The 12,589-nt window shown below is 45.5% G+C and overlaps 1 protein-coding gene across 5 annotated transcripts in view; it reads left to right on the top strand.

Moving 5' to 3' along the window:
* Nucleotides 1–12,589, top strand: part of LOC137425954 (uncharacterized) — a 153,570-nt gene that overhangs the window by 67,514 nt on the left and 73,467 nt on the right. For all 5 annotated transcript variants that reach the window (XM_068114673.2, XM_068114697.2, XM_068114678.2 and 2 more), the window contains 2 exons: nt 5,951–6,044; nt 11,743–11,905. In XM_068114673.2, coding sequence (XP_067970774.2) covers nt 5,951–6,044; nt 11,743–11,905 — 257 coding nt within the window. The remainder of the gene's footprint in view (nt 1–5,950; nt 6,045–11,742; nt 11,906–12,589) is intronic.

Genomic DNA, 12,589 nt, shown 5'->3' with positions numbered 1-12,589 from the left:
AAGCATCGAGGCGGCATAAAGCATTGGAAGGAAACCTAACTCTCATTATTCTACTCAATGCACAACTAACACAGGAAAAGGACTATGCTTACATTTACTATGAAATAACTGAACTATCGCGAGGCTACGTGTTGTAGTGTGAATAAACTATGAGGGGGAAATTAACCTTTATTCGTAAAAACACAGAACCACAACACTACCCCTCTCCCTCGTCAGACTCGTCCCCGAGTCGAACCCAACAATTGAAACGACCGGTTGGAGAATGACATGCAAGATTAACCTTACTTTTACATGTGACATATAGGTGTGGTTCCCCCTAACATTTACTCTAACCCATGTATGCGACAGTTTTAAAACACTAAATATCTACCCCCTATTGCGTTGAGTAGCTACCTATCAGAATCACACCCACAATTAAACGAATTCCGGAATTTGTCAAACTAAACACATAGCCGGGGGGCAGCATTTTTATATTTACAATCACGAAAACTTACTTTTATTTACAATTCTATGACCCAGGACCTGTCCTTTTTGGAAGAGAAGATTGGAGGGTAGAGAAAGCACAGCAAAAACACAAAACACACTCATCATCATAACATTTGCTGCTTGCTTCTTGCATCTTGCTTCTTGCTTCTTCTGTGTGCCTATCAAACCGGCTAGCCCCCGGACCAGCATACAGGCCATTTTTGATCTTCAGGGCTATCTAACTTACAAATCTTCTCGTCCCCAGCACACCATAATAGAAATGCACCAAAAATGCGTTTATTTCATTTCTTTGCCAGGCAGGGCCAACCTCATGTGGTCCGATTGCATGACATTAATGCCACTCAAAACAAGTGGTCCGAAGATGCAAGGTGATTTTGCACCAGAGGTGCTGCACAGGTGCAGCAAAGTTACAGTAAAAGGATATGGCAGCAAATGCTGCGCAGTTCGGCTGCACAGATGTAACAAGGGTGCAGCAGAAGGATACGGCAGCAAAGTTTTGCGCAGTTCGGCTGCACAGATGTAACAAGGTGCAGAAAGATGCTGCACAGGTCGATGGTGCTGCACAGTTCCACCTCCAAAATGGTCCTGGGGTGGGGGGAGAGACAAAGCATGACCAGCAAAGCGGAAAGGACGCAACGGCACATAGAAAACATGGTAATGCGATGCGAGGGGCGCGGAAGAGCGAGCAGAGCAGGCTCGTCCCTAGCCGTCCGTACCCCCCACCGTCGGCTTACACTACCCTAACCCTCCTTGTATTTACAAACTCGTCTCTACGTCTTGTCTCCCATATCCCCCTTTATACCAAATTCGTCTCCCAATCCCTCCCCAGAGGGAAGGAATGGAACAAACACAATGTCACCCTTACGTCGTGATGCGTCTTACAACTCAAACGGCTTACAGCGCCCTGGTGTGGAGCTTCGTCCTCCTCGGTGACTGGCTGTGGATGGTGCGAAGGGATTTCTCATATCCTAACTACACTACCGACATTTACTTTGTTAATCTGCCCGGGGTCGTACCCTGCCAATCGGCCTCGTTAAACTATGTGGTTCTAAAAACCCGAATTCCCATTGTCCACTCTGCGGTGCCCTCCAAAATTTGGGTCTCACTCCCACAAATTTTCATACTGTGCCCTTGCACAATTTCGGGGCTGGGTCGTGTGGCTCCATTAGCAGGTCTACCTACCTGCGCACCTCTGCCACTGAAGTCGCCACCTGAGCTTACCTGCTCCTGCAACTTCCTAAACTGGGGAAGGCCTCTCCTGGCACTTTACCCCCCGATGCCCACCTTGGCATTGGGCAACCCGGGTCCTTTCCTAGGATCCTCGGGCCCCACTCAACAACTCACAACTATCCTAACTGGTCCCCAGAGCCTACCTGCGGCCTCACCTGGCCGACAAACTACCAGTGGCGGAGTGCCCCAATAACCATACGCACCAATTAAACCACACACCCAGCCATTCCACATACTCATGCACCCAACCAAACACTACTTGCTACCGCCCGCACCACAGGTGTCAATATCCATACAAATTTTGCCTATGCCCTCTACCTGGCTTGACACTACCCCCCCCCCCCCCCCGGACTTTCGCGAATGGGTTCCACTCTTCCCCCATTCAATCCTTCGCACCACGCATTCCACACCTTTTATTCCACACCAAGCATTCCACACCAAATATTCTCACACACCATTTATTTCACACACAACTTTTGTCTTGCACACCTTTTGTGCTCACACACCTTTTTCCATACACCTCAACACAATTCCCATTATTTTCCATACACAATTCCTCACACACACAGCATCATCTATCTAACTACTTCCCCGAAGACTCGTTCTTTCCCGTCGTCCCTTTAAACTAAGCACTCCCTTTGTCATTATCAACCATCTACTCTCTCTACGTCCCCTCTACAGTACAAGAGTCACTACTTAAATCTTGTTCCTACAGTCTTCTAATTCCCTATCTTTATCCTAGCCCTCCCTCGGCTAGCTTCGGTGCCCCATGGAGGTAACCATTGCTGGCACCCCCATGTGCCTATCACTGCTATCCCCCTAAACTAATGCTCATGGGCCCTGGTCATGTGAAGAATGGTTAAACTACCATTCCTCCATGCAGGGTACACTACTCTCATCCGTCCGCTACACTTGAGCCTCTCCATGTGGATGTACTTTGTCATGGCTCGGCGTTGAAAGGCCGAGCGATCCATGCGGGTGGTTTGTCTCCTGTATGTTGGGTCCATCCGGCATTTTCGATCCAGGGGAGGAGGTATTGATGGGCCAAGGTGCAGGGCCCCATCCCTGCGCGGGGCCTCGCGGTCCCACGCACGATGGCCCAACCGGCCACGGTCGGAGCCCCGCACCCGCTAAGGTGCGCGGCTCCGAAATGTCCTACCTCCCCTGGAACCTCGCCGATTGCCTTTGCCTCCACGGCACGGCACCAACCATACAGTGCGGGGGCCGGCACGAATCGTGCGCGCCGGTCCTTGTGAAACCGACGCGGCATCGATCCCCACTGGTCCCTGCTGCACACAACTCACCGAGGGCTCACGTCTGCTATCCGTCCCGCTAAACGCTACCCCGGTCGGTGTCGATGCTTGAGCCGCGTCCTCACTACTCGCGACCCACTCCGCACTCGCACACCCAGGCATCCCCGCACCTCCCACACACTCCGTTACTGCACACTTTCCATCCACATTCTCTGGGGTGCATTCTCCCTCACACTCTGTACTCGTACCTGCACACCTAGGCATACTCACGCCTTTCACACACCTCGTTTCACACTTTTCCCGCACACAGTCTGGTGTGCATTCTTCCTCCACGCACTCTTTTACCGCACAACCAGGTGCACACTCTCCTGTTACACACTCCGTAACACACTCTCCTGTTACACACTCATCTCCTGCACACTCCGGCGCACACTCTTTTCTCACACGCATCGGCGCACACTCTCTCTCACACTTCATGCCAGTCGCCCTCGTACACCACACAATGGACCCTCCGCGAACGCCCGGGTCTCGTCTCTTTCCCAAGCGCGCCAAAAACCCGTTCACGCCAAACACATTCGCGCCATATTTCCCACTCACCTCGGGGTCCTCCTTCCCTGGCGTTTCCGCCAGCACCTGTAAACCTTTATTGGGGTTAGCAAGCATGGCATCACGGTGTGAATACAAACTTTGTGTGCATTCCATTACCTTCTCCCATGATTTGTTTTCTAATTCTACCGTCTCTTCGGCCCCAATTGTTTCTTCAATTCCAATTATTTCTTCGACGACCGCCGGCACCCATAAAATTTCTTTTTACAATTCGGCGACCGTCGGCTCTTCTACACCCCACGTCGCTATTTCCATTGCCCCTGTCAATTTGGCTGTGCTCTGCCCAAGCTCGCTCCCCATGCGTTCCTCACACCACGTTACCTCGTCGCGCGCTACCCTCTACCTTCCAGCTGAGCCCTATGTCCTCCCTTGCCTTTTCCATGTCCCTCTTTGACTCTGCCATCATTTTTTCCCTTTCACGGGTGGTTTTGTCCCCCATTTCTCTCAATTGACCACCCATTTTGTTTTCCAATTTTTCCATGTTACACCTGGCTTCATCTCTCATTTCTTTCATTTCTCATCTTGATTTGTCCCTCTCTTCTTTCAGGCATGCCATGAATTGCGTCATGAGTAATTGCATGTCCATAACCCTCACTTGCGCAGCGGGCCCGGCCCTCGCCGCCACATGCAAGGCGCCGCCATTTTCTTTGCCAACTGCTGCACCCTTTTCAGCTTCCACTACCAACTGTCTCTCCTGGTCTTGGGTCATTAATTTCTCCTTATCATCTACCCCCACCGGCATTCGACCGCCTTGGCCAGCCATGGTACGAATATAATTTGGGTTTTAAACTAAATTTCGTTCGCTCATAATTTCGAGTGCGTGAAGCGCACTCCAGGTCCAATCCCACTCCTGACACCAAATGTTATGGTTTTCGCGCGACCCTGCTGCCCTTACCAAGGGGAGATTAAGCCCCTTGTTCTTTTTGGGTCTTCGCAACCACGAGATTTGAATCGCCACTCCCGGGCAGACGCAGAACAGGGTTTCGGGACAATTCTCACACGTACCTAAATACCTACGCCGCCACGGAAGCGGGGATCACGTCTCGCACGAACCACGCGTAATTTGAGTACGTCCGAGCGGATGGCGTACCACGTGGTCCGTGCAATTACCTTAGTATTGGAACCCGATTATAGTGATAGTTCGTATCACACTTATTCAATAGATGGAAAGGACGAAACGGTCGAATCAAAGAAATAACACGTTTAATAATAATTATTTACAATGATTGGTAGAAGCAGAGACACAGGGCAGATCTTATACAGTCTTAGCCTAATTCCCAGACACGGACCCGTTCACACTCACAGGGGGAATGAAAGAAGGAAATGTTCATGCGCTAAACGCGCCAGCTCCGTTGTTCAGGAACAGCTCGCCCGACGTAGCCCTCTGCCGGTCACAGCACGTCCCTCGATGAAGGCAGGCAGGCAGGCGGGAGGGATCCTTGCGGCACGTATCTCAAACAAAGGCAGGCAGGCGAATATGCACGTCTCTTGCCTGGCTCGGCGGTTCCTCACAGCACGATTAATCAACGGCGCACTTTCACTCGCGTAACTCAATAGAGGATCTGCCTCAAGCTCAACCAAGCGTTTATCTTGCAACTCAATTCAACATGCGCACTCTCAGAACTGTTCAACAGAGGACCCCGCCTCATAACTTGTTCAGCGCTTCGAAACGATAACTCAAGCTCATCACTCAGCGCATGTCCTTCTCGCATGGGCTTGCCTCATAACTTGTTCAAGCGCCTCTCCCCTCAAAACTGAGGTGGGGGCTTTGCGCAAAGGGTTATATTGCCATGCCCTTAGCCCGCCACGAATGTTCCAAATCACGCCTTTTGACGCAGTGCTAAGCCACTCCCTTCGAGCCCTGATTGGCGGCTCATGCTTACCGTCACTCCCCACTCCTTCTGTCCCGCCTTCCTTCGGCCTGCCTCGACTTGTCAGGCCGGCCTCGTGGTAATTTGCGCCAAAACTCAAAGCATCGGGGTGGCATAAAGCATTGGAAGGAAACCTAACTCTCATTATTCTACTCAACGCACAACTAACACAGGAAAAGGACTATGCTTACATTTACTATGAAATAACTGAACTATCGTGAGGCTACGTGTTGTAGTGTGACTAAACTATGAGGGGGAAATTAACCTTTATTCGTAAAAACACAGAACCGCAACAATATATATATATATATATATATATATATATATATATATATATATATATATATATATATATATATATATATATATATATACATACATGTATATATCAGGCAGGAGCTATGTTTTGTGTGATATATGAGCTTTTGATGTGAACTAAGGCATAGACTGATTAAATAAGTTCACGTGACCTTGTGCCTTTTAATTACTTCCTGTCCCTGGCAGGAAAGTGGCGGCTGAAGAGAGATGTTTGAACAGTGCACAAAGCAATGTGAAAGAGGATGTGAGGAGCAGCAGACGTTTAAGAAATGATGCGCAGGTAAATGCGGCAGGAATAACAATTGTTTTGTTATTGTTGCTGATGTTTGCTAGTTTTGCTTGAAAGGCAGATGTAACGCAAGATGTTTTGAAAGTACTATTCTATTGCCTTGTTGATATAATCGGTGCAGCTGCAGCACTCAGTGCAATTAGCGAGAATGACAGGAGTACCTGTTGTAAAAAGGTTGCAGATTTTATTTATTTTAAGAAAGGCAGTTTGAATCACCCCCACCAAAGGTGGATGGAGGTTTTGTAACCACCCTTGCTTTTTACTTGCAAAATCGAAGATTCACAAGTATATTGGATTGTCTGGTCTGTTATTCTGTCTGTCTGTTTGGCAGTCCACCTGTCTGTATGTCAATCACCTACAATCTTCACAAAATTTAACCACTTGGTAGAAGTGGTCACAGGCAAGAAGCCGATTGATTTTGATGTCAATAGGTCAAAAGGTCAAAGCTCAAGGTCACATGAAATTTTCATCTTATTAACATGAAATTTGAACAGGATTTGCATATTGGGTCACAGTCCCGGTTCACCCAAAATCATGACGATCGATTTAGCCTTTTTGACATTGCATGACAACAATTTCACATTATGATCAAATGGGCCTTTTGTGAATTTATTAGTACCATACCTCAGTAATTTCTCAAGTATTTCAAAGTGAAGCATGCACAGCTTATTTGTACATATGTGTAGTATATGGGAGGATTTATTGGTCAAACCTTGCCAAAGGTCAGGATAAATGACATCCAAAACATGTAAAGCACCCATTAGGCCACAATTAAAAAATGTATCGACTAAATTTGTTATGCATAACATACATTCATGTAAAAGACTTGATAGGTCAAATTTTTGGATTACCAAATTGTCATTTCCATGGCAACTATTGTTTATTCGGATTTGTAAGTATCATGCCATGCACGACATCTTTCTGGTTTATTCGGATTTGATTCGGATTTTCTGGTTTATTTTGTTTGTTACTTGCTCAAATCGAAGATTTTTCAAGTATATTGGTTGGTTTTGTCTTATTTTGCATTATTCTGTCTGTCAGTTTGTCTGTCTGTATGTCAATCGCATACAGGTCATAATTTAAAACCGATGTTCACGAATGTTCACCAAATGGTAGAGTTGTTCATAAGCCAGATGCCTATTGATTTTGAGTTTAAAAGGTCAAAATGTCAAGATAGCCCAAATGTCAACAACTTAGGTCATGTTTCTAAAATTCTCAATTTTCATCCAATTGACTTGAAATTTGAAGAGGATTTGCATATTTGGTCTTCTTCACAAATACTCCGATCTCCGATCTTCACGAAACTTAACCACCTGGTAGAGGTAGACACCACCCCTTAAAATTTTTCTTGCATAAAAGTTTATCTATTTTCTCCCTATCCCTGCTAATATTCTTCTCTTAGACAATTAGTATTGTTTAACATGAGTATTACAGTAGCAACTTAATAACATTGATAGACAACAGTACCCTACAGTTGCCACGTCACCTCACCATCTGGCCTACATGGGGAGATAAAGAGACACAGATGCACGTCTGTCCTCTTTCATGACAAGATGAGCATTGAGGAACATGGGCATGGGTGGTGGAGATGGGGAGGAAGTAGGTGGGGTATGCCAAAAACATTTGAAACAAGAAAAAGAGCAATCAGAGATTGAAAACCCTTGCCAGGATGTATTTTCAGTGGTTTTTAAGGCTTTTGTGTTTGAAACAAATATGGCGGTCGAACCACGTGACTGATGACGTCATCATTAATTTTTTCTAGACGAATTTTTTCCTAGATTATGCTCAAGAAATGTAATCTTGATCGGATGAAGTTTTGTACTTGTCAAATTATGACGTCATAATGGAGGCACCTATGACATCATCATTAACATATTTTATTCCCCATGGAGAGTTCTTTACAATGAGCCATGTCTCAATTTTTTCTATGCAGCGCTTTCGGCGATATCGAGGTGCAACGTTTTTCGGTTTTTCCAAGATGGCGGCCGAACCACGTGACATATGACGTCATAATTATCATTAAGACATTCTACAGGTGGAGTTGCACCTATGGTGAATATTACCTGTCGATTGGACAAACGGTTGCATCGGACAAAAGACCCCTTAGTCTCCTGATGATCTTTACATCCTTTAGATCACTTAGACCCCTTGACCCTGAGACCTCTAAGATCTTTAGACACATTAGACCGTTTTTTGACACTTTAGACTCCTTTATCCCTTTAGACCCCTTAGACACCTTCAAACCCTAATTACGATTGAAAAATACCCTGTATATCTTTAGACCCCTTTCGACCTTTTAGATGTTTTGACCCATTAAGACCGTTATAGACCACCATAGATCTCTATAGATCCTTTGGACCATTTACGCTCTTTAGAGTCTTAGACCTTTACACACTTTGCATCCCTTAGCCACCTTAGACCATTTAAACCTGTAGACCTGCTAGATACCTTTAGACTCTAAAGGGTATACCCTTAGTTGTCCATCTGGATGTTTCTTCTTTTTCTTTCATGTGAAGCATATGGCTGCAGGTCACAGGCAGCTATGCCACTGATGCAGTGCCCCTGTAGGTTAGAGCAGGAATTTGTAATTGGCCAGAGTGCCAAGCTCGTCTTCTCTTTGTGAAGTTCATCATGAAATCTTTACCATCCACTAACTAATGAGTGCAGACGGGACACCCAGTTTAAGGTACATCCGATGGATAATGCACACAATGATGCCTCAACCTGCTTGTGAACACCAGGATGAAGGGCTATTGACAGCTCAGAGGTGAGTGTGCATACCTTTAAGCTATCCTGGCAGTCACCATCAGGATGGTGCAGAGTTAGCACACTTTCCTTTTAGCTGTCTAGTATAGGGTCACCACTGAACCTGATTATACACTGTCATCTTGGTACTTCACATGCAGGACATTGCATCAATAAGTGTATCTTCCCTTGGATGGAGTTGAAGCGAGAGACCCATCATGCCAGCATTATTTAGTGGATGGTAAACATCTGACAGTGTTTGTTGCAATGAGTAAGTGATTGTTGCCTGTATTCTGAGGGGTTCAGGTTCGTAACCAGTGAGCCGAGTTCATAGTTGAATCTCAGTCCAATATTCATTCACTATTGACGGCCATTGTCCTTCCTGAGGAATAGGTGAGTTATCTCGAGCACACTGGCCAAATTCCAAATTCCTGCACTCTCAGTCACGTATCCCACATAGGAGGGTGACCCATCCACGATTTTAATTTTTAGCCATTGAAATTGCCTCAGAAGCCTAATACGCCAAAGTGTGAGGAGGATAAACAAACAATGACAGCCCCTGGCTGACGAAATCAAACAACCATTACATTATTTAGTTCTGTGATTTTGCCATTGCTCTCCAAGCCGCTGCCTAACTGACATTTACATGATGCGTTTTGCTGGGTAACTTCACTCCTGGGTCACCTGACTGTCTGTGCATTGCTTTGAAAAATCAAGTCCATCCACTTCCTCAATTGACTTTTCACAACAAACCCTGTTCTTATCAATGGCATTGTTGTTTTGTGTGGATTATATTTTACTAGTGGGGTCAGACGTGGGAATCCCACGGGCATGGACGTGTGTGACATTACGACATATTGAGTTAGATGCTGCACATTCATTTTTACAAAATGGTTACTGGCAAGTCATCAGACCCAGAAATGGTGTAATGAACACAATTTATTTATTTCACATAATATGTGACCCCTCACTCCTCTCCACCTGACACTCTCCTCTCTCCACCTGACACTCTCCTCTTTCCACCTGACACTCTCCTCTCTCCACCTGACACTCTCCTCTCTCCACCTAGCACTCCTCTCCTCTCCAATCCCTCACATTCCTTTCCTCTCCAATCCCTCACCTCCAATCCCTCACACTCCTCTCCAATCCCTCACACTCCTCTCCAATCCCTCACACTCCTCTCCTCTCCAATCCCTCACCTCTCCAATTCCTCACACTCCTCTCCAATCCCTCACACTCCTCTCCAATCGCACCTCACACTCCTCTCCAATCGCGCCTCACACTCCTCTCCAATCGCGCCTCACACCCCTCTACAATCGTGCCTCACACTCCTCTCCAATCCCTCAGATTCCTCTCCTCTCCAATCCCTCACCTCTCCAATCCCTCACACTCCTCTCCAATCCCTCACACTCCTCGCCAATCATGCCTCACACTCCTCTCCAATCCCTCACATTCCTCTCCTCTCCAATCCCTCACCTCTCCAATCCCTCACACTCCTCTCCAATCCCTCACACTCCTCTCCAATCGCACCTCACACTCCTCTCCAATCGCGCCTCACACTCCTCTCCAATCGCGCCTCACACTCCTCTCCAATCGCGCCTCACACTCCTCTCCAATCGCGCCTCACACTCCTCTCCAATCGTGCCTCACACTCCTCTCCAATCGCGCCTCACACTCCTCTCCAATCGTGCCTCACACTCCTCTCCAATCGCGCCTCACACTCCTCTCCAATCGCGCCTCACACTCCCCTCCAATCGCTCCTCACTCTCTTCTCCAATCGCTCCTCACTCGCCTCTCCAATCGGCTTTTCCCCGTCTCGTTCTTTTTCTTGCTACATCCTGTTCAAGTCTGCGTTCTTCATCGATCGTCTCATTCATTTTGGAAATAGAAGTTTCCACGCAGCGCATGAATTGTCACGATCCTCAAGAGGAAGTGTCTCGTAATCATCAAATGATAAATGGCAAGTAAATTATATTGTGGAAAATTAAAGATTTCAAATAAACCTATTTAAAGTGTATGCGCACATAACTAATTTAAAAAAACGAAGAAATATCTCTCGGTAATTTCCTGAAACATATTTTACTTCCGGATAATAATGTTGAATAAAATAAAAACGAAGAAATATATGTCGGCATCATTGTTGACGTTTTTGTGACGACTGTCATCAAACGAAAAAGTAATATATCTTAACGGAAAAGCAAAAGCGAATTTTTAATATATATCGACACGTTGCCGTCGGTGTCATGTTGGGCAGTGTATGATACATCATGACGCGATTTTTAAAAATATATCTGCATTTTCCCGCGTTTGTGGAATGTTCCCAATTATTGCTGACACCGAGTCTAAAACCATCGATAAAAATGAAATCAGATGGTGAGTTAGATTGAAGATAAAGGCGTGAGAGACTCAATGGCCTTGAAGTTACAGGCCTTTGAGAATTCATTTTGTACTATAAACGGCAACTTTCATCGGATTTTCTTCCCGTTTTTTTTCAACCGAGTCTAAAACTATGTTAGCGACTGTGAAAAATGAAATGATATATCGAATTTGATTTGAAATAAAACTGGGAGAGAGAGCAAGACACCACGGGCCTACAAAACAGGCCTCAAAGCTATGCGAGTTAATAAAATGGTGGATATTTGTTTATATGAAGCCTCTCCCAGAATGGGTGGAGCTATGGGTGGAGCTACTCTGCAAACCGAGTAAGCCACACCCCGGACAGACGTCCAACAGACAGAATCATCGACGGCTATTATAATATAGATTCTCATGAATGGTACCTCATTAGGTAAATAAGTAGTTTATTTCTGATGATAAGAATTCCCTTCTTCTAAAAGTATTCAATAGCCAGGACTTTTCATCCCTCATGTTATGCACCTGGGAAATCTCCTTCTTTGATGGAGATTAATGTCTTCTTTGCCTTTTGTTGTCTCATTGAAAACAGTCTGACACTAAGCAAGCTAAGGTGGAAGTTCCTCCAGCTCGGGACGCTCCTCCAACTCGGGCTCGCCTGCAGCTCAGGGTGGAGCACCCAGCAAGGAGGGAAAAGGAGCATGGATGCCATCAGATGTCACCTCTAGAATCCGACACAGACAGTTCTTCTGCCTGTGAGTCATAGCGGTCGTGCAGTCAGTTTCCAAAGATTTTCATTGTATGTTCCATTTTGTTATTTTATTTAGCATTAGGGACCTATGTTATTTTATTTGTACCATGAGGGACCTACTGTATGTTCTTTTATTTGTACCGTAAATCCTCTGTTTACGTTGGGGATGCATTCCTGAAAAACACGAGATAAGGCGAAACAACGTAAATCAAACACTATATCATTGACTTAATGATAAAAATTGAGGATATGTACCTGTTGGGAATATTGTGGTTAAAATTTGCAGAAATAAAAAATAGCCCCCGTGTCCGAAGGAAGCGGTTCAGTTTTTCAATGAAATAGGCAAAGCCGAGAAACAAACAGAACCCCTTATAATTACCCTTTAGAACACCTTAGAATGACTCTTTAGAACCCTTTAAAATTACTCTTTAGAACCCAATAGAATTACCCTTTGAACCCTTTAGAATTACCCTTTAGAATGCATTAGAATTACCCATTAGAATCCTTAGAATTAAACACGGTGATGTAGAAAGATTCTTTTTCTTCATATTTGACGGACGGATGGACAAAGCCAAGTATTGAAGCGGCTTCACCACATAAAAATCTACTATATAAGAGAGCCATTGGTCTGTCTGTCTGTGTGTTGCCATTTTTCTCAGAGATCGCTGAATGGATCTTCGTCAAACTT

This window comes from Myxine glutinosa, chromosome 1 (genome assembly GCF_964187855.1).
Source record: "Myxine glutinosa chromosome 1, kmMyxGlut1.1, whole genome shotgun sequence".
Lineage (NCBI taxonomy): Eukaryota > Metazoa > Chordata > Myxini > Myxiniformes > Myxinidae > Myxine > Myxine glutinosa.
The sequence above is the reverse complement of the archived record's forward strand: the minus strand, read 5'-3'. Positions and strand labels throughout refer to the sequence as shown.